Genomic DNA, 25391 nt, shown 5'->3' with positions numbered 1-25391 from the left:
TCAGCGGCAGAAGATGTCTGTCTAATCGTCAGTAATAGAATAGCGCTGCATAAGTCATAAGAAATCAGATGACCACAGCCAACTCGGCAGCGCTTCGCTTTCACAGACGGTGGGAACAACGTCTTATTTTTTTCGTCACTTAGAAAAGTAGCTCAAAGAAAGGTAAGCTCCGATGACGTGATGTTAGCAAAGCTAGCTGTACAGAGACACATAAGCATTGTGATGAAAAAAAGTTGTCACTCACTGCGCTGAATTATTGTGCGGAGATGCGGACTTGTCGCATATATGGGACAACGCTGTGTCCAAAAGTCTGCAATATATTCATGCGACATTCAGGAACAGTACATTCATCTGCTCATCTCTTTACTTATTAGTTAGGACTGGAGTGTCACTGAGAGTCGTTCTATTAGATTACCATACGCTGTCAGAATGTCAGAATAGCATACATGCAGTGAGTACCATGCCTGCGCATTAAGGAGTCCGACAGAGGAGACACTCATTAACCTGTACCACTCATTAACCTACTTCACCGCCAAGTCAGGATGCCATACAACTGTTAATAAAGTGTATGATGATCTACGTCATAATTCTATGTTGCTAATTAAATAAAATTATATGGTAATGATGTGTCTGACAGATATAGCCGTGAGTTTGTGCTAAGCGTATGACGATCTGACAGCATATACTGACCTGACAGAACACTCTTCTTTGTTCTTGTAATCCTCTGCATACACTGCAGTAGCTATCATTATTTTATTTAATTATGTACATTTATATTTTTTAATTAACAAATAAGACACAAGAACGAAAGACCACACAGAGCATGCACATTGCTCTTTGATTGTTTTCATTCAAAGTGGCAGCTGTAATGGTCTTGTGCTTGGTTACTTCTTGCTTGTTGCTCCTTGGTCAGTGTTCATAGTTGAGCGTCAGGGCATTACATCAATTGCTATGTTTAATGGTCCAGACAGTGGTGGTTTCTGACATGAGCAACATGGACAAACACCCAGGGCGTTATCTTTTTAGGGATGGGATGAGACCACCGCGGATCGTAGCACAGAGATTGAAGCAAAGCAGAACACAGGGTTTGTTCTGCTTTTAATATTGGTTAAATTTATTAAGTATTTAATATCTAGGTGTTTTTATGTGAATATGGATCTTTCAGATCAATTTGAGAAGTAATTTTGATCATATTTCACATTTTATCATATCATGTAGCGCGGGGCGCTGGTCTTGGTCTTGACTCGGTCTCGACTTCCCTCGGTCTTGGTCTTAACTTGGTCTTGGACCCTAAAAGTCTTGGTCTTGTCTCGGTCTCTATACACTCTGGTCTTGGTCTTGTCTTGGTCTCGGATTAGGTGGTCTTGACCACAACACTGCCCTTTGAATTGCTTTATGGCTATGAAGTCCGGGGTCCCTTATCTCTGTTAAGGGAGACGTGGGAGAGTGACAAGGAAAGATCTCAAGCTGTAAATGTTGTCTCTTATGTTGTCCAGATGTGGGAACGACTGGAAAGGATGACGGCATTGGCCCAAGCTCATAAGGAAGAAGCGCAGAAAAACTGGTATGACCAGTCAGCTCGCCAGAGGTCTTTCAGTCCTGGCCAGAAAGTGCTGGTGCTCCTTCCCAGTGCTGACGGTAAACTGTTGGCGAAATGACAAGGTCCGTATGAAATCCAGAGCAAACTGGGGCAAACAACCTACAAGATTGCCATTCCAGATCAGCCCCGCTCCACCAGAGTGCTCCATGTCAACCTGCTTAAAGAATGGGTGGAGAGGCCAAAGGCGGATGTTTTTCTTATTCAGGATGTGCCAGAGGAGGAGGAAGAGGATAACCAGTACCTGCCAAAGTCCTCACCTCGATTGCTGGATCTGGACCACCTCTCGGAAGAAAAGCAGGCTCAGGTGAGAAATCTGTGCAACTCAAAGATGTTTCAGGAAAATCCTGGTAAAACAGACCTTGTCCAGCATGACATTGTATTAAAAGATGGAGCTTCTGTGAGAAGGCTGAGTCACAGAATACCTGAGCGTCTGTTTGTTTCACTGAAAGAGGAAGTCGATCTGATGCTGTCACTCGGAATCACTGAACCATCAAGAAGTGAGTGGTGCCATCCAGTGGTTTTGGTGCCAAAGAAGGACGGCAGCATACGTTTCTGCATTGATTTCATGTATTTGAATGGAACAACACGGTTTGATTCATATCCAGCTACCCGCATCAATGACATGGTTGAGCGGATTGGGAAGGCCAGATATTTAACAACCATAGATCTCTGCAAGGGTTATTGGCAGGTACCTCTGACGGAGCTAGCGTATTTGCATTTAAGCAGTAGAATAGTGGAGGTGCAAATCCTTTAATCTTATTGAAAATGAATGTTTGGATTTATATTTTCTTGTACACATGGGAGTTTCTTTAGTGCAGTTTTGTGGTTGTCATTATCTTCCTAAGAGGAATTTCTTTTAAGAACTGGGTGTAGGTTTATCCCAGCAGGGTTAGGCAGCAGGCACCGACGATTGCCCCACAGCAAATTTCTTTTGTTGCATGTATTTATTTATTTTTTCTTTTCATAGGTGAGTCACCACCCTCCTGCGGCGGCACACCATGCAATCTCTGACCGAGGCTGGACTCTGAGGCAGGAGATTACTGTTGCAAGCAAGTTCAGAGGCAAATACCTGTCAATCATGCCTTTAGGTAAGCGATGATATGCGAGTCAAACATGTGCCTGGAGTTTTTGTGTTTGTTAGCACAGGGTGTGTTTCACCGTTAATAAAGCATAGAAAGCCTTCACAAACAAATGGACAAAATGTTTTTTATGCAGGCTGATAATAGCTAGGAAAATGTGTCTGACACGCCTGTTTTTTTTTTTTTCCAAGGTATTATCAATCACCCAGTTGTTGTTTTAGCACATTCAGTTTTTCCTTTTGTTGTGTGCGTTTTCTCCCACAGGCACTATACATGCCATCTTTGAGAAGAGCAACAATCACTACACATGGAAGAAGGTTACCACCACAGTGCACAACATCATTGTTGGAAAGCTGTGGATTGATCAGGTGAGAGTGATCGGTGCCGGTGTAAATAAAACAAAGAAAACCTGGACATTAAATAAGATGAACTTGTACCAAGTGACCTGATGAGTTGAATCATTGCCACGTTATTGCAGGACCACTTTTTGATTAGTCATTAGGAAACATTTCTAGGCTGAAGAACCTTTACCTAACATTATATCTTGACTTATTACCTTCCGTTTTTCTTTCAAAAGAAGAAAAGGACGGGTAGTCATACAGTATTATACGCAATACAAATCACACTTTTTTGTATAGTTTTGCTAGTTCTGGGACTTTTAATCAGGTGTGACTCATATATGTTTTCTTTCTTTTAATTACGCATTTATTGTCTGTTGGGTTAAATTGTAATTCATACTGACATGGCTGAAAGCAAGTCTGCCAGAGCTGGAGGAATGAGTCTCCTTATGGGTCATTGAACGTTGTGCCAGGTGGTTGCCAGGGAAATGAATGTAAATGACATTGCTGGCGGATCTTCTTTGTGTTTGTCGCTTCAACCACCTAGCTGTCATCCCGGATTTACATTACATGCGTCTCCACTTTGCTGTGCACTTCACCAGCAGAACAGAGTCGTTTCTGACTATCTAGGTTTAGTGAGTCGACAGTTTCCGTGAGTTTGTTGAAAAGTAGGTAACTGATCACAGCGTGTCACCAGATAAAATCAATAACATACAAAAGATCCGCCTAACATTTGACAATTTCTAAGTAAATGCGACTCACTCCAGTTCAACTTGTATATGTTTTTCTACTCCTCGTGACGCATTTTTTGACTGATGCGACTTAAAATCTGGAGTAACTTGTAGACCGTAAAATCTGTAATTGTTTAAGACACTATTGGGCCCCAGGGTGATCATTACTCTTCACATCTCGTGACCATTTTGGTATTCCTGACATTTTAACATGGTGCGCTGTTTCACAAGGTTCCCCAAGGCCTTTAGCAGACAAACAGGCCCACAGCATGATAGATCTTTCACACCACTTAGTAGTGGCCATGAGGTGCTTTTCCCTATTCTTCCAAGCTCATTGTGAAGTGCTTTTCTTTTCTTATTTTTTTTTTTTTTTTCTACAAGAAAATCTCAATATTTAGCTGCTCACACACTGTTTCTAATATTGCCATGGGAAATGTTAAAAACAAAACTAAAACGCGTTACTCAGCCTGAGCAGAAAAGGAATTTCTGGAAGATCAAGTTCTGTCACTGCTTTGATGAGCTATTGTTCTAAAAATACTGAGATGATTGATGTGGTATCCAAGGTTCGGTGTGTCATAATTTTTAGCTTTTTTTTCTTTTCATATTAATGGGTCAACTTGACATCTAGAAATTATCTAGTGATAATTATTTGCCAGTTTAATCAGACGATAAACGAGGCCATGATGCCTCTCAGCTCCAGCAGACCTGAGGCTATTGGCTGAATTGCCTCCTCAGGGTGTCTGGGTAATGATCCGTTCCCCTAATTCAGATCTGCTTAATCAGGGACGCATCGAAACTTTGATCTGCGGTGGAAATTTTTCACATGGCCCAAAAATCAAATCGGTGATCAAAATACAGACACTGCAGAACAATGAGATTATTTTAAAACCTTTTTTTTATTATCATGTCTTGTTACTCCATTGAAACAAAAGCCTGATGGTGTGATGGAGGTGTTGGTTTCATATAACTAAAGTACAGCATTTAAGAAACCACATGGTTATTATTGAGAAATATTCGTCTTGTCACTCAAACAAGACAAGTAGATTGGATCTAATGGCTGCTGTTAAGACCTCTGACCACTAGATGTCGCTCTTTGCTGTAGTTCTCAACCAGTAAGCCTCCGAGACGTTTGACTGTTGGATTCCCTAACTATCCTGCTTATCTAGTTGGTGGCATGAAAAATGGAGTCCTCATCCAGACTTGTTTATTACACCTCCAGGTGTTTAACATTTTTCAGAGATCGTTCTTTAATTGCTCTCAAATGTAGGCGATGTAACTAAGTAAGCCAATTTTTGACTAATAATAATAATCATTACTGAGTCTCTGATTTAAATGGCATCTCTCTTGTTTCCCATGCCGGAGTGAGTAAGAGAATCGGACCTTTGTGGTATGTCATATTCACACCCAGGTGAAACAGGAAGCCACGGATGAGTAAGCCAGGTTTATTTGTACAGCACATTTCAGCAGCAGGGCAGTGATAGAAACACGATAAGAATATAATACAGTAACCAATTATCACAGTATAAGCATTATATTTTGTCAAAAGCCATCATCAAGCACAATCATCAAATATATTGATCAGTATTCCAGTTACTAATCAAAGGCAGCTCTAAGCAGGTGGGGTTTTAGCCTGGATTTAAAGGAACTCAGTGTTTTGAATGTTTTTGCAGTTTTCTTGAAAGTTTGTTCCAGAGAATAAAAACTGGCCTGTAATTCTGCAGTAGTGACTTTTCAAGATTGTTTTAGTATTGGTGGTTTGGCAACTGCTGTTGATAAAGCCTAACGGAAGCACCTGACTAGAGGAATGAGTTTCACATTTGACTCGGATCAGATGCAAGCACAGGCAGAACCTTCTTAAGGAAAGTTATGGGCACGATATCAAGCTAGCAGGAGGAGGATCTTAGTTGATTTATAATTTCTTCAAAGTTTTCATGATTGAGTTGGTGAAGTTTAGCTGTTTTCTCTACATTTATTATGTTTGTGCGTCGTATCGGTGCTGTTGATGTGCAGAATGACCGTCTAATTTTTTTCAATTTTCTCTATCAAGAAGTTGACAAATCCATTGCAGGCCCTGCAACAATTGACATGCAGCGTTGGTGCTTTTGTTAATTTTTCCCTGTAGTTTTTGAAGTGTTGATTGATAGCGACTTAGTTTCTCTTTGTAGATGAACTTGGTGTCGAGTTTCAACTCCATTTACGTTCAGTGCTTCAACAAGGGCATCTTTAACATTTTACAAGTGGAGTTAATGATTCATAGAAATGCTATTTTTTACAAATTGTACCCCTAACATAGGACAGTTATGCTTCTTATTTAAAAGATACATTTATTTAGCTTATTTTTACTCATCTTTACTAAGAATGCCAATAAATTTATCTGGCTTTTTATACAGTTGCAGAAAAACAAATGTTGTGTTAATGCATATTAACAGTTGATTTTTTTTTTTTTTAGCTCTTCATAATATGATGCAGATAGCTATCCAGGTTTTCCCCCCAGAAAACTTGCTAAGCACTGGTCAGGCCACCGAGGCGGTCCACTGGTGATCCACCGTGTTTTTGTATTAAAAGATGTTAAGTAGACAAAAGTAAAAATATAACTGGGTGTTATGGGAAAACATCGTCAGTGAACTGCTGTATAAACCCACAACTAGTCTTAAAAACCTAATCAAAAAATACAATTAAAATAAATATCAATTATGTTCACTTCTGTTAAATCCAAATTAAGTCAGTGGCTCCATCAGGCACCCCAGAGCAAGGGGCCCCATAAATGCTAATATTTTAACAAAGACCACAGATAAATGTAGCATTTGTTTGAGATTATCATTGCTGCTAAATTTGACATAATGGTTTCAGCATATATAAATTAAAAGACTTTAGATTATTTAACATTTATATGTAAGATTTTACTCCGGTTTCTTCCCACAGTCCAAAAACATGACTGTCAGGTTAATTGGTCTGTCTAAATTGTCCCTAGGTGTGAGTGTGTGTGTGTGCATGGTTGTTTGTCTCCGTGTTGCCCTGCAACAGACTGGCGACTTGTCCAGGGTGACCCCGCCTCTCCCCCGGAACGTTGGCTGGAGATAGGCACCAGCACCTCCCGACCCCACTAAGGGACAAGGGTGTAAAGAAAATGGATGGATGGATTAATGTAAGATTTTAAGGAGCTGGCAAGTTTACTTTGTAGAAGCTCAAAGAACAATATTCATAGTCAGATTGGTTTGTTACCACAGCTAAAATCTGATGCTGTGAGTTTAATCTTTGAGTTTCAGCTCTGTTTGTTCACAAATACAAATTAGTAAGCTGCAGTTATAATTTATTGTTTTTTAGGTTTGCCAATTAAACTACTCCCCCTGTCCTCAAATTCACTAAATCTAACACAGACGCTTTTAGAGGTTCTGATGTTTTTAGCAACAAAAGGGGCCCCTAAGTCACATTCTGCTCCAGGCCTCATACAGCCTTGGACCGGACCTGCATGATGAGTTAAACCCGCTGCACTGCGCAGAGATGAGCAACAAATGGGAGATTTAATTCAATGCTGCTAATGTGACTTTAGTTGCTCTTTTATTTTGTGTCTGTTTAGTTTTTAACAAGGAGACAGAAACTATTTTGGTTGGTCGAGTTTCTGGACGAGTTTTTCAGATCTCCGGTGGCCGCGCACATTAACTCTGTCTGACTAAGTGGGCAAAACATTTGATATGGTTTGGTGCTTAGTGTAACCGGAAAAATACTAATGATAATAAAAAAATAATATAAAATCAGCGTGATGCGTGACTGCGGGGAGAGCGTGAAAGTACGGTGGCCGACAGGTGCAAATGCGCAGCAAAAGAGAAAACATGCAAACAAAAGAAAAGACATGCGCACAAATTAAATGCGGCAAACAAGAAGCAAATAAAATGCAGCAAACAAAAGACACCCCCGAATGAAATGCAGCAAACAAAAAGAGAGACGCAAACAAAAAAGAAGATACCCCCGAATGAAATGCAGCAAACAAAAAAGAAGACACTCCCGAATGAAATGCAGCAAACAAAAAAGTAGACACCCACGAATGAAATGCAGCAAACAAAAAGTGTTGAAAACGGAAGTGCTCCAGACCACTAGGGGGAGTCTAACAAAAAATAGCTGTGTCCGAATTCAGGCTCTGCATCCTTTAAAGCGGGTGTTCAGAAAAGCAGCAATGGCGACAAAATAATTTTTGCTGTATTACACTTAAAATTACACAAAATTATTTTTTACAATGTTTTTAGGCGAGAATGTAGATGTATAGATCTGAAATATCTGCTCGGTTCATTAATAAATCACCTACTTCCAATATTGCTCCGACGTTTTCGGAGATGTCTTCTCCCGCTGCATTAACAGCCAGCTTCACTCGCAAGCTGTGAGCTGGCCGGGCGCTCCATGTAGATATTAAGTTAGGTAGTAGTAAAATCTTTTGGTTAAGTAAAGTATTTAATTTATTCCTGAGCAAATGGGTTTGACTGATTAAAGTTAAGCCTTCAAACATAGTTTATTTAACTGTAATGTCTTACTACCTGAGATCTGGAGAGTATTTGAAAATGAATAATATCCCTTGTATACATTAAACATTTTAGAATCAGACAGATTTTCTTTTTACTATGGAACAACCTTTATTACAAAAGGTGAAGAATAATACAGAAATAAAGAGTAAAAAAACAACTGAGTCCGTTTTTTTTCCTTCGCTGCTCTGTGCTTCACGTTGTCACGGTTGCTAAGCAACATAACGCCGAGATGGAGGCTAGGCAGCTAGCCGGAGGCTACAGCTTCTCTCTTCTGGTCGTCCATATTCGTGGCCTTCGAAGGACCCGTCTTCTGTAGATCGGGCCGTTTCTCACATAGACATAATAAAAGGACAGACGCATAATGGGCCGCTCTCGTCTTATCAATACATACTTATATAAGTATACAAACATAAATAAATAATCATTAATACTGAATACATTAGGCTATGCATGATTATGCACACACACATATATAATGTTTTCCAGCCTACGAGTTCTGGTTTAAGAGTGATTCAGCAGCTGAGATTGGGTCCAAAATCCGATACGAGATTCATCCGTGCTGTGCAGTGAATCTGTCTCTCCCTTCTTCCTCACGTCGTAGGAAACCTTCAACTCTCGTCTACTCTTTTATTATGTCTATGCTTCGAAGGATCAGTTTCTCAGGGCCCTTGAAAGGATGCAGAGCCTGAATTCGGACACAGCTATTTTTTGTTAGACTCCCCCTAGTGGTCTGGAGCACTTCCGTTTTCAACACTTTTTGTTTGCTGCATTTCATTCGGGGGTGTTTTCTTTTTTGTTTGCTGCATTTCATTCGGGGGTGTCTTCTTTTTTGTTTGCTGCATTTTATTTGCTTTTTGTTTGCCGCATTTAATTTGTGCGTGTGTCTTTTCTTTTGTTTGCATGTTTTCTCTTTTGCGCATTTGCACCTGTCGGCCACCGTATGAAAGCTCCTCACCGGGTTAAACCTGAACGATGAGTGATTAGCACAGGGTCGTTAACCACTAACACACCGGCCAAACGCTGGGCAGCGTGTTGAGATGTAAACGCATAATGTTTTCTTCACACATCATTCTCACCGCTCCTCAAAACACCTCTGAAAGCGCGGCTACAAGTTATTCCTGCGGTTCAGGTAGAGCTGCGCAACCAGAGCTAACGCGGTGGGCTTAAACTCTTACCTTAATCAATAACTCCTCATAAACTAATCATAATTCCTCACAGGGGGTTTATGGGTTGATGTAAATATCCATAGCGGTCAGCCTGTGTCCAGTTTGAGTGTAAGGAGGAGCGCAGGATCCGCGCTGAGGTAAACTTTAGATATCCAGCTGCTGCAGAGCGCGAGGCAACGCGCAGAGACCAGCGATGTGATTGGTCCGGCTTTAAATGCATGAAACATATATTCTATAAACATATCTTTTAGGAATAAATCTGCTCTGATGGTGAAACTCTCGGAGCAACAGAAACACTTGCAATCTGGCTTAAAAAAAGGCGATTTTTTAAATTTTATTTTCCAAAAAAAAAAAAAAAGGCTTAGCCTGGCAGTGGCACTAATAAAGCATGGCGGGCCGCCAGGTCATTATTAATCATTATTTGTGTTTGTACAGTTATATAAATACGCATTGATATTACTAAATTTATTAAATTATGAACGCCTGTGTGCTTTGCTCATCATACATCAATATCTGATTATTCCATTCCTATTCTATTGTTACAGCCACTAGGCATATTTAAATATGCTGAACTATGTATTAAAAACATACTTAAAAATACAATTATTTATAAATGTAGCTTTGATAGATGTTTGAATATGATTTCCAGTAACAAAAAAGCGTGTTATGATCGATGAAATGCGCTGATACGTCAGTGTGCCTGCTAAACGCATAACCCTCCTTTTGTTCTTTTGTTTCTTGCCCACATCTATATATAACATAAAAATAAGAGTCTACATATCATTGTGTAATTATTTTCTGTTTACTATCAGGTGTTCAAAGTTTCACACATCACAGACTACATTGTATCAATAGTCATTAAACAGCCAAAACAGAAAAGTTTGTTAAAAAAAAAAAAGTACAACAATAAAACTTGGGATATGTGTAAAAGCCTAGAATGCAATGCCCATGACTGTAATGCTTTCATCAGTCATTAATTCAGAATCCCCAGACTTCTACTAAAAGTCTTCTAGCACCTCCTTATGGTTTATATTTGTATATTTTGGTGTAAATACACTGGAGAGCATTTCAAGCATAATGTATAAAGCTGATGTTGAATTTTCTTTTTTGTTTAATTAATTAGAAATTTTAGAAGCACGTATGGAGCCAATATTAATATTCTTATTCAATGTTGGATCTCAAGTCTCGGAAGAGAAGATATCACCTAAGTTTATTTGTCGTGTCATTCTTGTGCTTTGCACGTCCTATGGCATACATTTCTCAAAACAATAGTGCCATCTAGTGTATATTTCTTGCATAACTCAATGCAGAATGACAGTCATATTCAATAAATTAGAATATTAAGAAAATGTATTTCAGTAACTCAGCTCACAAGTAAAACACAAGTTTAATGATTTAATTTAAAGGTCAATTTCAGCTAATTATGATGATTTACTTTTTAAAACTAATGGAAACATGACATTCAAGATTAGAATGTTACATCAGACCAATAAAATAAATGTTAATGCAGAATTGTGAGACTAATGACAAATATGTTTAATCTTACAAATGAGACTAAACATAATCCATATTCTAATTTATTGAATATGACTACATTTGATCCAGGCACATGATATGCAATTAATATAATTGACTCATTATCACCCATTCACTTTGACTCTTCTCCATTAAGTAACAGGTGAATCTTAAAACTTTTAAATGTCTTTTTGTTCTTCATTCTATTTGTGTTCACGTTTCTTTTTACTCTGTTAGCAGAAAAATCTTCTGCCTTAGTGATGAACAAACCGATTCTCCTTGAGTTGCCGATGACCTTTAGTTCTGCTGATACTTAAATGATCTGAAGTCGCTTGAGTTTAAGTATCTCCAGTTCATGAATGAGGGGGAAAATGGAGGGGATAATTGATCAATTGTGCTGGGTCTGTAGTGATGTGGACTCGGTCCCGGTTTGTTAGGCTGAAGAGGGAGCTTCAGCCAAGCTCACAATTTACTGGTCGAGATGCGGTCCAACCCTCCTCTGCGCTTTTTCTCTCTGTAATCAGACATTGAAGTGACTTGAAACCATTCCTCCCTCCCAGGCACCTCCCGGGGCCGAGAGGCAACCCCCACCCATATCTCCACCCCTGGTCTGGACTCTCCCTTAGAGACGGGAGACAGGGTGAAGCTCGGTCATCCGGGGGGGGACTCAGAGTAGAGCTGCTGCTTCTCCACATTGACACGAGCCAGTGGCGGAGGTTCTGGACACGTCCCACCGGGAGGAGACCCAGAAGTAGACCCAAGACACACTGGAGGGACGATGTGCCTCTGCTGGCCTAGAAACACTGATGGACAGATGGAAAATGCATTAGGAATGATTCACTGTACCTGACATACTTTTGAATGGGAACAACCAAAAACAACATCCCACTTCTGTTATTCATAATTCCAGTCATAGATCAGTATTTTAATCTGAGGCTCAGCAGTCGTTTTATTAAATGCAGCAAACTGTGAAGTGGCAAGATTATACCCGTCTGCCAATGACACATAGCCAAAGTATTTCCAAACACATCCAAGCAATTACTGATTTTAGTTTCCTCTTGAATTTTTCTTGTGGTTGAATGATTATACTTGTTAAAACATTTTTCTATGCAGTTAAATGTCTAAATCAAACACGTGTGAATTGTAATTTCATACATCGTAATTAAAGAATTATACATTAAAGTTTATCGTAAAACGTTTGTTCGTAAATGGATTTTACAATTACATTCTCAACTGACATTGGGGACTTTAACAATGGAACAATGTCGCTTTTTTGACTTTTTTGAGAAGAGACAGGAGAATGGATTTATCCCAGACCTTTAGGTGAGTCCCACATTACAAGCCCGCTCTGCGTAACATGCGGCGACCGGTGTTATAGATCAACTAGTGGCTAAAATTTAGTGAACCCTTCTGTACCCTCACTGATAAATGTACCCTTCTGTAGTGATAAATAAAATATGACCCCTCGCCCCCCAAAAAAATTCAAGACATAGGGGTGACCCAACTGGAGTATAGTGGGTCACTCCATGATCACTAAGTCTTCTTAAAAGGTAGAGTCTCTGAGAACAGTTCTACAAAATATAGTCAGTGTTTTCAGCAAAGTTGAGCTGACTGTCCAGGAACGACCCAAAGTATTTAAAATTTGCCACAGTTTCAACAGGTTGGCCATCGAGAGAAACTGGAACCACATATTGTGAACACATTGTTTAGCGACTTGCTACCCACAGTAAGTGTCGCTAAACAATGAGGTGGTTGTCATATTTAATAAAATTTAACTCACATACCTGATGGTGTTGCTTGTGGTGTCTACGTGTCCAAATAGAAAGTCATGTCGATAAGTTGTACTGTAATAAAATCTCATCTAAATGATATAAAGTTAACAGCTAATGTTGGTGGTGGTGTTATCCAAACTGACAAGCTGAAATTATAATAATAAACGTTCCTACATTACTGTCAGATACCACCAAGAGACTATGAGCCATATCTACAGTATTTGTCCGTGTGTTCTCTACTGGGAAACAGTTTGCAGTAGTGATGGGTCCGGCAACACCCAGCCCACAGACTAAAACCCGTGTCGGTGCGCGTATTGGTTTCAGCAAGTCACGTGACCGATATAGGAACTGTGTTTGTAAGGAAGCGAATCTGTCAAAAGCATTTGCCAAACAAATTATTGATCTTTTACGGAACAGCTTTAAGTATGGAGCAGCTTCAAACGAGATGTTTCCGCAGTGTGGGACCATTTTGATCTTATATTGGAAAATAAATTAGTTTTCATTTTTGTTGTTTTCCATCCGGTTCTTGTCAGTTTCTACTTGATCTATCTGACTCCAAATTCAGCTGAAATTGACTCTTAGTTTACCGTATGATTAGTAAAAGCAGTCTCCGCGCTTCTTTACCTGAGTGCCAATAAAATTACGGCGTTTGATACAGATTGGCCATTGACGAGATGGAAACTGAAACTTTGAATGTCAGCGCGGAAGAAAAAAATAAAAAATAAATAACTGTGACCAGAGGCAGCAGAACCCAACCGGAGGCTCGCTTGATGAGATTCATCGTTCTGCCGTAGATACAGCTGTGAGTGGCGGGGCAGGTTGGAGGAGACGCTTTAATGACATGACTCCGGATCCGCTGACCTGAAATCAGGTTTTGTTATTTGGTTTCAATGTAGAGTTGTTATGCTGTATAATAATTGCAAAAAATAAAGGCAACTACTTCACGGATTTCGCCTGTCAAGGGTTATTTTCGGAACGCCAACCCTAAGAAAAACAAGGGTTCGCTGTAAATGTAATGTTTACTTTTTTTTTTTCTACAGCAGGAGAAGTTTTGTCAAAAAAAAAGCGTAACAGGCTAAGTTTCAAAATGTTGTAAAAACTTTTTAAAAAAATAAACATTTGTGAAAAAAGAAACATGCAATCCATGCATCCTCATTCCTAACACATTCACTTAAAATTTCACTTTATGGTTCATGTTCACATTATTTATTGACTGTATATCAAATATACACTGCTCAAAAAAATAAAGGGAACACTCAAATAACACATCCTAGATCTGAATGAATGAAATATTCTCACTGAATACTTTGTTCTGTACAAAGTTGAATGTGCTGACAACAAAATCACACAAAAATCATCAATGGAAATCAAATTTATTAACCAATGGAGGCCTGGATTTGGAGCCACACACAAAATTAAAGTGAAATGTTCCCTTTATTTTTTTGAGCAGTATATTTAAAATTTAACTGAAGATATGACTTAATACAATATATAATATTCAATAAAATACAAAGACTTAAATCTTATTGTATAGACTAGGTCATCAAATCACTACGATGCCTGTAGGAATTTTTAATGTCCAGCACGTGTTACTATTGAGTGACACATTATCGACACAGTTTTGCTATGTGTCGAAACGATACATGACGCCTCATCTACCCATCAGTAGTTTGCAAGCTGTTGACGAAGGGAAATAAAATTAAAAACAGAACGAGCTGCATTAAGATTAACTAGTGACAGTCAAACGGGGTCCTTAACGCAGATGTTTACAAAACAGGTGGCTTTGTCGTTTCCTGATCAAAACGCAACAAACGTAAATAAACATATGAAAATGTCTCAACTTTCTCTAAGAGCTCTTCAAATCATAATGGTATGAAGGAATATTGAAAAAATACATTAATTAAAGGGTCACTAAAATATACCCCACTACAAAGGAGACTGTACTAAACAGAATTTTACTACCAGCCAGCATTGTTAGAGTAATGACGATCATTTTACGTCTTTTCAGTCTTATGTTGACTGACATGCTCTGAAAACATACCAATAAATATAAATAGTTATAATATCATGCAAACTAATTCATTGCTCATTTAATGGAAGCCACATTATTTTGTTTTCACTTTAAGACTTCACTCGGCTGATCCGGGGTGAAGTGAAGGCTGCAAACTTTGTGTTGTGCAGCGTTAGCTTTAACTGGTAGTGACAAATATTTACAAGCCATTTTAATCCAGGATCGCTTGGAAATTAATGGAAACTTAAAAGCCCATTATATTAGGAAGACAACAACGTTCATAGTATTGCGTTTTTTGCATCTGAAATACGACCTAGTCTTTTCTACCAGTCATGGTAACTCAAAGCGGAAACAAGCGAGCTGCATTAGCTCCTGGAGATGTGACATCAATGCCGTAGGTGCAAAGAGCCCATTGATTTTCATCTAACGGACACCCTGCGCTTTAGGAAGCAAACCTGGATTAACTAGGGACACTTTCAGAATCTCAGTTTGAGTGAAGATTTTAACCTGTTTCTGATGTAAAAGTATATAAGACAATTGTTTTTTCAGCGATGTCTCATATGGTTGAGAATTAGGGTCACTTGATGAAAAGAATAAAGACTTTTAGTTAAATTACGAGGAAAAAATATCAAAAATAAGGAAGAAATGACACAGACCTGCGGTAGCCATGTCTTCTGTAAATGAGCTAGGAAATAAAGTGTAACATTACAGAAACAGTTAAAAAGATTTTTGCTATAGTTTATGTGGATACCTATTTGAAATATCACAATATGAGGAATATGTGGAAAAACTACACAGCCAGTCTATCCTTTTAAACATTTTATTTTTAATCCCAAGGCTCTTCAACATTTATGTTGGCTTTCAGGGATTAATCTTTGCTTTGAGATCTGGTCATCCAACATCGAGATCTATTTCGATCTTCCTTTGACGAGTTTCAACCTCTGAAGCAACACCTAAGTCAGGACAAGTTCTGCGTAATTTACATGTTTTGATGGTTTTGCAGATGAGCTTTTAAAATAAAGGCAACATACCATATTAGACCAATAAAGTCTTTCTAATTAGTTATTTCCGAGATCTTAGTGGTTGTTTTACGGAATCGGATAGTATTTTTGCAAAGATTTGTAGTTCTTTAAGCTTATCGCATGGTTTACTTTCTGGTTCGGTAAAGGGGTCCTAAAAAGCCACGCCCAGAGAAACATTAATTTTTTCAAGCAGCCACCACCAGTTGATTTGTGCCCCTTTACCACCGGCTCTACTTCAACAACCCGGCTCGGCTCGGCTCTGTTTCGGAGTGACCGCGTTTCCACCAGCCTTCTGTTGCAGGGTACCGCCTCCTGGTGGCGGGGGGGTGTAGCGCCCCGCCTCCAGGAGCTTCGTGCTGTGCTTCGTTACATGCGAGCTGCGATGTAAGACGCTGGTTCTGCTCTCGCTGTTGAACCGCTGCTACAGGTAGTAATATTTCACAGACGGAGCTTCGCTTCTGCTCCACCTGGTGGTGACTCTCACACCGAACCTGCTTAAAGCTGCAGCATCTAACTTAAAAAAATTAATTTTACACACGTATTAAAACTTTCGCTGTCCTAACATGAGAGATAATCTCTGAAAAAATAATCGATCTTCTCCCTGATCTGCATAATTACTCCGCTCAGTCAGAAACAGCCAATCAGAACTAGCAGTAATCAGCTAGCCGCCATGCTATCAGGAAGTTTTCATTCAGTAACTCTGGATTGTTTATTGTAATGGATCCTGTATTTGCCTTTGAATGTTTTATATTTTAATGTTTTTTTGGCAATATAGTAAGAGGTTTTATTTTGGCTCTTTGCGTTATTTAGCCTCTTCAGAGCCTTCATATGTTATCAGTCTGTTAAAGATAGTATTATCAATAGCAGTACAAATTGCACAATGCCTGTTTTGTTTAGTTTTCTTCTAGGAAAAAAGTTATTAAAAACAGGTTTTTGTCTAAATTAAGGTGAATTCATGGTTCCTTTTTCCACATAATGTAACCGGTACTGTTTATGGTAAAAAAAAATAAAATTATTTGATCGGTGATCAGCCCTCATGGGTGATCGGTATCGGCAGGAAAAAACCTGATCAGCACATCTCTAGATGTTATAGCCTTTAGCACATAAATGTAGATGAATAACAGAGTTACTAATGTGGAAGTTACATACACATAAGGAATTATTTAAAACAGACATGTTACTTTATATATACATGCAAACACTTTTTTTTTTTTACCATCCAGCCATACAGAATTATAAATAACTGGAATAGTGTAAATTAAAGACAAAATGTAATTACTTGTAAGTTTTAGACCTATGCAGGCATACAGCCATGGATAAAACACCACTATCGTTTTCTTCAGGTTTATTGCTCATTCTACAATTGATAATTCATAACAATTTGATTAGAGAACTGATATCTAGCCATTTTACAATAACAGGACGTCATATAACATGTTTTATTATCTCACAATGGGGGAAACTCAGATGCAACAGCAAAATGAGAAACAATCGAAGCACGTAGATTGAAGATAAGAAACAAGCGAAGGTAAAATGCTGTACAATATTGAGTTATTTATAACTGTAATGTGCAACTGAGTGTCTTCAGAAAATGCGCATGTTGTGTTTGAGCAATAAAAATACAGCAGACTTTGTGTTTTAAATGTCTTCCATGACTGTATGTATGCAACCTTAAATGTAGTAAAAACCAGACAGATATATCTACAAACTGCTCACCGGTTACTAAGATGGCTAGTAAGGTGCTATTCACCTTACTAGCCGGCACCTTCCACCTTCCACTTGCTAAACATTATTTCATAGCCTCACCTCATCACTCCAGCTGGCCTTCATCTATCAGCATCCCACTATTTAACGCCTTGCGGCGTCCCCTGCTAGCCTACATTCACTGGCATCCTATCATCCAACGCCTTGCGGCGTCCCAGGTTGGCCCCTGTCCATCCTACTCCTTATGCCTTAGTCAACATCTTCCTCACTGATGCCCTCAGTGTATTACAGTCTCCTTCGGTCCCTGCAAACCCTGCATAATGTAACCTCTCCTATCTGGGCTTCGGCCCTCACTTATGGGGGACAACATTCCTATGCAGCATCAGGAATGTCCATCAAGCTTATCGCAGTTCCAGCTCGACGTCCTCGGCCGGGACCTGAACGTTTGTTCATAAACCTTTTAATCGCTTTCTTTCTCTGTCTGAGTCTCTCCAGATTGAAATAGGTCTGTATAGCTTTGGAGGTTGTTTACTTGTTCCATTAAATTTTCTTTAATTTTTATAATCTGCTTGTTTAATCAATCAATCAATCAATCAATCAATCAATCAATCAATCAAACTTTATTTGTATAGCACATTTCAGCAGCAAGGCATTTTAAAGTGCTTTACATAATTAAAATAAAAACATGTGACATTGAATAAACAGTGAGAAAGAGAAAGATTTTGAAAAAGATTAAAAAAGATAAAAACATTAAAACCCACACCCCTTTTAGGACTTCAGTTAAGCATTGTTTAACTGGGACTGTAACTTAATAAACTTTTGTTATTTTAATTGTGTCATTAAATATGTACATGCTAAATGTTGATTGTGTTTTAGAAACAGATAAAAGACATCTTCAAATCAAGTCCCCAGGCTGAATTTCAATCCCAAGCCGCCCCCGGATCAGCGCTATGCAATCTGGAGCTTCACATAATATAATATATAAAATGAAGATTTTTCTTTTTCTTTCATTTTTTCCATTAAAAAAACAAAAAAACAATCAATCAAAAAAAAAACAACAACCTTGAACCCTGTGATAAATTTAGTCTGGGACCAATGCTGTATCTTATAATTTATCTTTATTATACTGATCGCTAAACAGGAAAAAAAAAAAAAAAAGCAAAAATGATTTCAGAATACTGAATACAGAATATTTTTGTGTGATAAGTATAACTAAAAGAAAAAGAAACTAGACAATCATACAGGACATTGATCAGACAGCCTTACAATATTCATTGAGAGAGAAATCTTAAGGAGTACCTAAACAGTCTCTGACCTAAATAATCCTTAATTACCTTCATGTTACCGTACAAAGATCATAAATTATATTACTTTACCATAATAATTAAGTTTACATAAATAAATAAGAAAGAACTGATACAAACAAACTAGAATGGCCTGACAATTCAAATAAACACAATCACTGTTACACAGTATCAAGTTTCAATAAATGTTTTTAAAGTTTTAAAGTGTCATGAGTGGATTTTTAGAATGTCCTTCATCACACCAGTAAAAATTGACATTTTCCAGCACATCTTCCTCTGGAAACCAGCAGAGTCGTTATTGCTGGTTTGAAAGAAGCCATGACAACAGGACCAAGCTGAGTGCAGTGATGAGGCTGATGTTGTGGCTTACTCCACTCGATACCGCTGCAAGTGAGGAAAACAAACACATGACCTTATTTGAAAAGAAACTTCTCTGCTATATGGCAGATTTTGCATCATTGCAATGCTAACTTATTTTTATTTGAATGTAATTTAGCTTACCTGTGTCATCCACAAAAATAGAACCAGTGTCGATGTTGAAAGTTGTGACGTTCGAAGCTGCTTTCAGCAAAACCTCTGCAATTTGAATGTTGCTAGGTACAAACGCTGCTGAGAATTTAAGGTTCATGTTGTTGATAATTGATCCGTTGCTAAAAATGAAACAAAATATCAGTTAATTTGTCCACATTTATATTTAACAATGTTTAAAATCGCCTGCAGATCATACCTGAATGAAGTTACAATGAAGTCTCGTAATGTAGAAAACTCTCGCTGGAAGAGAGGTTCAAGCTGCAGGAAGACAAAGAAAAATATTGTTCTGTAAATTAAAGTTGTAATTTTTATATATATCATTCATCCAAACTCTGAAATTACACCAAATATGATTTTTTCTGATGTTAGTTTATGCAAAGGATCATGATAAAGGATTACCTTTTGTGTATATGTGGTATTTCACTGATGTTACATATTACTAACTTTTGCTAAAGGGAAATGTGAATTCACAAACTGAAGAAACATTTTTTTAACCAATTTATTGCCCTGCATAAAGTGTAATTCTTAAACCCACTTGATTTAAATAAATAATTGACTGACAATGTTCTACAGAAGTTGGTTAAAGGTTAATTGTATAACTAAACAATCTGATTCATAATTTGATATTTTAAATGTGCCATCAGACTATATAACATCAAATTCTGAGCGACTTTAAGGTTACATTTAGCCTGGACTTATTTATAGATTCAAATATTTCCATACAAGCATACATATTTGTTTTTTATTTGTTTCTTTTGAATTGCTCATAATCTTAAATAATTCACACTTATGCATGCATTTTTAATTTTTATATCATGTAGGGTTATATTTTCCAGTATCTGACACTTTAGATGGGGGTAGCTTGTCAACAAATAAACAACTTTCCCTCCAGGATCTGAAAAATATATTCTAATTCTAAATTGGGGAATAAATTTACACCATACAGGGTAAAGTGTACATTTTTCTAACAACCCTAACACCCCCCCCCCATCCCGTGGTATAGAAAATGGTTTCTTTCATTCAATTTTAATTTTTTCAATACAAAATAATGTAGACATACTTGTACAGCTTTATGGTTCTGTCTCGCAACATATGTCAACTTGAAAGTGTTGTTTGTTAAAGCTCTTTTCCAAATATTTTACTATCAGCTGAAATAAGACTTACATATGACTTTATAAGTGCAGCTCGACTTTTAAATGCGGCAGATGATGGGTTCAGCAAATCAGTGGTGAAGGTCTCGCCACGAGACCTGAAAGTCAGTTTCCTTGTGATTGTTGCCTCCACAGTTGGAGTTATTTTGGTTGTTGGTTTAGCTGTAGTAGTTGTAGTTGAGTTTGGAGCCATGGTAGTGACTGTAGAATTTGTAGTGGGTAAGGTGGTTGGCAAAGGTGAGCCTGCCAGAAAAAGAAAAGAAAAAAAGACAATGATGTTTAAATAAAAACTTACATTGCTCTTTCTGTGTTGTGTTAGACCACTTTTTACTTACGTATTACTTGGACAGAGCCAGGTGAAAATGGGACATCCAAGATAGTGTTGTTATTCGCTTTATCAATAGCATCTTCTAACGTTTTTTGTACTACTTCGTTCTTTGGGAGTTCCACAAGTGGAGTGGTTTTGTTAAACTCCACCGCAACTTCTACTTCTGTGACATTAAATCGAATTCGGGATGCTAAAGAAACTCTGCAATATAAATATAAAAAAACAAACATGTTTAGGAAAACATATATTCATTTTTTAAATAAATAAATGAAAAATTAATCTTACCTAAATGCAATGACATAACTAGGGACGAAGGTGGGTCCAAAAACTTCCCTGTAGATCATGTCATACTGTAGGACAAAAGATTAAGTACCATGATAAGAATATTGTATAACTGAATATTTTAATATTCCAATTGAATGTCAGATAATATGACCATAATGATACATTTTACTATGGTACTTACTACTGCTGTGATCCTTTTTGCAAGGTCCTTAAATTTTTGGCTACTTTCATTTTTGAGCTCTTCATCAAATAGTTCAATAATAACCGCTATAACATGATAAACTGGAGCCGGAGATTTAGTTGTAGTAGTTGTAGTAAGCGTAGTTGCGTTAGTAGCCGGGACTGGTTGAAAGGCTGTGGTTTGGTTTGGAGTAGATGGCATCAAGGTTGGTTTAGGAGCTGTGGTGGGAGATGAAACTGTTGTAGTTGTGGTTGTGGTTTTGGTTGTTGGTTCAACGGCGGTAGTTGTAGTTGAGTTTGGAGCCATGGTAGTGACTGTAGAATTTGTAGTGGGTAATGTGGTTGGCAAAGGTGAGCCTGCCAGAAAAAGAAAAGAAAGAAAGACAATGATGTTTAAATAAAAACTTACATTGCTCTTTCTGTGTAGTGTTATACTACATTTTACTTACGTATTACTTGGACAGACCCAGGTGAAAATGGGACATCCAAGATAGTGTTGTTATTGGCTTTATCAATAGCATCTTCTAACATTTTTTGTACTACTTCGTTCTTTGGGAGTTCCACAAGTGGAGTGGTTTTGTTAAACTCCAACGCAACTTCTACTTCTGTGACATTCATTCGAATTCGGGATGCTAAAGAAACTCTGCAATATAAATATAAAAAAACAAACATGTTTAGGAAAACATATATTCATTTTTTAAATAAATAAATGAAAAATTAATCTTACCTAAATGCAATGACATAACTAGGGAAGAAGGTGGGTCCAGAAACTTCCCTGTAGATCATGTCAAACTGTAGGACAAAAGATTAAGTACCATGATAAGAATATTGTATAACTGAATATTTTAATATTCCAATTGAATGTCTGATAATATGACCATAATGATACATTTTACTATGGTACTTACTACTGCTGTGATCCTTTTTGCAAGGTCCTTAAATTTTTGGCTACTTTCATTTTTAAGATCTTCATCAAATAGTTCAATAATAACCACTTTAACATGATAAATTGGAGCCGGAGATTCAGTTGTAGTAGTTGTAGTAAGCGTAGTTTTGTTAGTAGCTGGGACTGGTTGAAAGGCTGTGGTTTGGTTTGGAGTAGATGGCATCAAGGTTGGTTTAGGAGCTGTGGTGGGAGATGAAACTGTTGTGTTTGATTGAGAAGCTGTGGATAGAGCTGCTGTAGTTGTGGTTGGTGCACCTGTAGCTGTAGTTGTGGTTGGTGCACCTGTAGCTGTTGTTGTGGTTGGAGTTGCTGTTGTGGTTGGAGCCACTGTGTTTGTGGTTGGTGCAGCTGTTATGTTGGTTGGAGCTGCTGTTGTTGTAGTTGGAGCTTCTGTAGTTGTGTTTGGAGCAGCTGTTGTTGTGGTTGGAGCTTCTGTTGTTGTGGTTGTATTTGGTTCTGCTGTGATTGAGGTCGGTGCTGCTGTTGTTGTGTTTGGAGCTGCTGTTGTTGTGGATGGTTCAGATGTAGTTGTGGTTGGAGCTTCTGTGGTTGTGGTTGGAGCAGTAGTTGGTGTGGTTGGAGCTGCTGTGGTTGTGGTTGTAGTAGAGGTTCTTGTGGTTGGATGAGCAGTTGTTGTGGTTGGAGCCTCTGTGGTTGTGTTTGGAGCAGTTGTAGTTGTGGTTGGAGCTGCTGTTGTTGTGGTTGGTGCAGCTGATGTTGTGGTTGGGGCAGTTGTAGTTTTGGTTGTGGCCTCTGTAGTTGTGGTTGTAGCAGTAGTGGTTGTAGTTGGAACTGCTGTGGTTGTGGTTGGAGCCGCTGTGGTTGTGGTTGGATCAGTAGTAGTTGTGGTTGGAGCCTCTGTGGTTGTGGTTGGAGCAGCTGTGGTTGTGGTTGGATTAGCAGTTGTTTTGATTGGAGCAGTAGTGGTTGTAGTTGGAACTGCTGTGGTTGTGGTTGGAGCTTCTGTTGTTGTTGTTGGAGCAGCTGTAGTTGTGGTTGGAGCTTCTGTTGTTGTGGTTGGTGCAGTTGTAATTGTGGTTGGAGCAGCTGTGGTTGTGGTTTGAGCTGCTGTGGTTGTTGTTGGATCAGCTATGGTTGTGGTTGGAGCAGCTGTGGTTGTAGTTGGAGCTTCTGTGGTTGTTGTTGGAGCAGCTGTGGTTGTTGTTGGAGCAGCTGTTGTTGTGGTTGGAGCTTCTGTTGTTGTGGTTGGTGCAGTTGTAGTTGTGGTTGGAGCAGCTGTTGTTGTGGTTGGAGTGGCGGTTGTGGTTGGAGCACCTGTGGTTGTGGTTGCAGCAATAGTGGTTGTGGTTGGAGCTGCTGTGGTTGTGGTTGGTCCCCCTGTGGTTGCGGTTGGTGCAGTTGTAGTTGCGGTTGGAGCAGCTGTTGTTGTGGTTGGAGTGGCGGTTGTGGTTGGAGCACCTGTGGTTGTGGTTGGTGCAGCTGTGGTAGTGGTGGGAGCATCTGTTGTGGTGGTTGGCACGGCTGTGGTTGGAGTGATTATTCTTTCATCTGGTGCCGATGTTGCAGTGGTCGGAGCTGCTGTGGTTGTGGTTGGAGCAGTAGTGGTTGTGGTTGGAGCAGTTGTAATTGTGGTTGGAGCAGCTGTGGTTGTTGTTGGAGCTGCTGTTGTTGTGGTTGTTTCAGTTGTGGTTGGAGCCTCTGTGGTTGTGGTTGGCGCAGTAGTGGTTGTGCTTGGAGCAGCTGTGGTTGTGGTTGTTGTACCAGTTGTTGTGGTTGGAGTGGTTGTGGTTGGAGCTTCTGTTGTTGTGGTTGGTGCAGCTGATGTTGTGGTTGGTGCAGTTGTAGTTGTGGTTGGAGCCTCTGTGGTTGTGGTTGGAGCAGTAGTGGTTGGAGCAGCTGATGTTGTGGTTGGTGCAGCTGATGTTGTGGTTGGTGCAGTTGTAGTTGTGGTTGGAGCCTCTGTGGTTGTGGTTGGAGCAGTAGTGGTTGGTGCAGCTGATGTTGTGGTTGGTGCAGTTGTAATTGTGGTTGGAGCAGCTGTGGTTGTGGTTGTAATAGCAGTTGTTGCAGTTGGAGCTTCTGTTGTTGTGGTTGGAGCAGTTGTGGTTGGAGCAGCTGTTGTTGTTGTTGAAGTGGCGGTTGTGGTTGGAGCAGCTGTGGGTGTTGTCGTTGCTGCTGTTGTTGAAGTTGGAGGAGCTGTTGTTGTGGGTGGAGCAGCTGTTGTGGTTGGAGCAGTTGTAGTGGTGGTTGGAGCAGTAGTGGTTGTGGTTGGAGCAGCTGTTGTTGTGGTTGGAGTGGCGGTTGTGGTTGGCACGGCTGTGGTTGGAGTGATTATTCTTTCATCTGTTGCCGACGTTGCAGTGGTCGGAGCTGCTGTGGTTGTGGTTGGAGCTGCTGTTGTTGTTGTTAAAGTGGCGGTTGTGGTTGGAGCAGCTGTGGGTGTTGTCGTTGCTGCTGTTGTTGTGGTTGGAGGAGCTGTTGTTGTGGTTGGAGCAGCTGTTGTTGTGGTTGGAGTAGTTGTAGTGGTGGTTGGAGCAGTAGTGGTTGTGGTTGGAGCAGCTGTTGTTGTGGTTGGAGTGGCAGTTGTGGTTGGAGCAGCTGTGGTTGTGGTTGGTGCAGCTGTGGTAGTGGTTGGAGCATCTGTTGTGGTGGTTGGCACGGCTGTGGTTGGAGTGATTATTCTTTCATCTGGTGCCGACGTTGCAGTGGTCGGAGCTGCTGTGGTTGTGGTTGGAGCTTCTGTTGTTGTGGTTGGAGCCGTTGGGGTTGTGGTTGGTGCAGCTGATGTTGTGGTTGGTGCAGTTGTAGTTGTGGTTGGTTCCTCTGTGGTTGTGGTTGCAGCAATAGTGGCTGTGGTTGGAGCTGCTGTGGTTGTGGTTGGTGCAGCTGTGGTGGTGGTTGGTTCGGTTGTAGTTGTGGTTGGAGCCATTGTAGTTGTGGTTGTAATAGCAGTTGTTGCTGTAGTTGGAGCTTCTCTTGTTGTGGTTGGAGCAGTAGTGGTTGTGGTTGTAGCAGTAGTGGTTGTAGTTGGAATTGCTGTCGTTGTGGTTGGAGCTTCTGTTGTTGTGGTTGGTGCAGTTGTACTTGTGGTTGGTGCAGTTGTAGTTGTGGTTGGAGTCTCTGTGGTTGTGGTTGCAGCAATAGTGGTTGTGGTTGGAGCCGCTGTGGTTGTGGTTGGTTCGGTTGTAGTTGTGGTTGGAGCCACTGTAGTTGTGGTTGTAATAGCAGTTGTTGTTGTAGTTGGAGCTTCTGT

At 39.5% G+C, this 25391-nt stretch overlaps 1 protein-coding gene and 2 long non-coding RNA genes across 3 annotated transcripts; 1 reads left to right on the top strand and 2 right to left on the bottom strand.

The window, feature by feature from the left end:
* Window positions 1–2242: 2242 nt before the first annotated feature.
* LOC106909100 (uncharacterized) lies at window positions 2243–2987 on the top strand. Its single transcript, XR_001415990.2, has 2 exons — window positions 2243–2688; window positions 2944–2987. It is a non-coding gene; the product is annotated as an uncharacterized LOC106909100 (long non-coding RNA).
* Window positions 2988–9046: 6059 nt separating this feature from the next.
* Window positions 9047–13294, bottom strand: LOC106909758 (uncharacterized). Its single transcript, XR_015766039.1, has 2 exons — window positions 12728–13294; window positions 9047–11746 (listed from the first exon to the last, which is right to left on the bottom strand). It is a non-coding gene; the product is annotated as an uncharacterized LOC106909758 (long non-coding RNA).
* A 4758-nt stretch (window positions 13295–18052) lies between these two features.
* Window positions 18053–23395, bottom strand: LOC106909757 (uncharacterized). Its single transcript, XM_088016050.1, has 8 exons — window positions 22140–23395; window positions 21959–22023; window positions 21681–21874; window positions 21348–21588; window positions 20452–20665; window positions 19484–19545; window positions 19258–19406; window positions 18053–19140 (listed from the first exon to the last, which is right to left on the bottom strand). Exons 1-8 carry the CDS (start codon window positions 22338–22340, stop codon window positions 19052–19054), a joined length of 1215 nt encoding a protein of 404 aa, XP_087872176.1. The 5' UTR covers window positions 22341–23395; the 3' UTR covers window positions 18053–19051.
* Window positions 23396–25391: the final 1996 nt, after the last annotated feature.

Source organism: Poecilia mexicana, unplaced genomic scaffold (assembly GCF_051168715.1).
Source record: "Poecilia mexicana isolate PSO_F unplaced genomic scaffold, ASM5116871v1 scaffold_18, whole genome shotgun sequence".
Taxonomy (NCBI): Eukaryota; Metazoa; Chordata; class Actinopteri; order Cyprinodontiformes; family Poeciliidae; genus Poecilia; species Poecilia mexicana.
The sequence above is the reverse complement of the archived record's forward strand: the minus strand, read 5'-3'. Positions and strand labels throughout refer to the sequence as shown.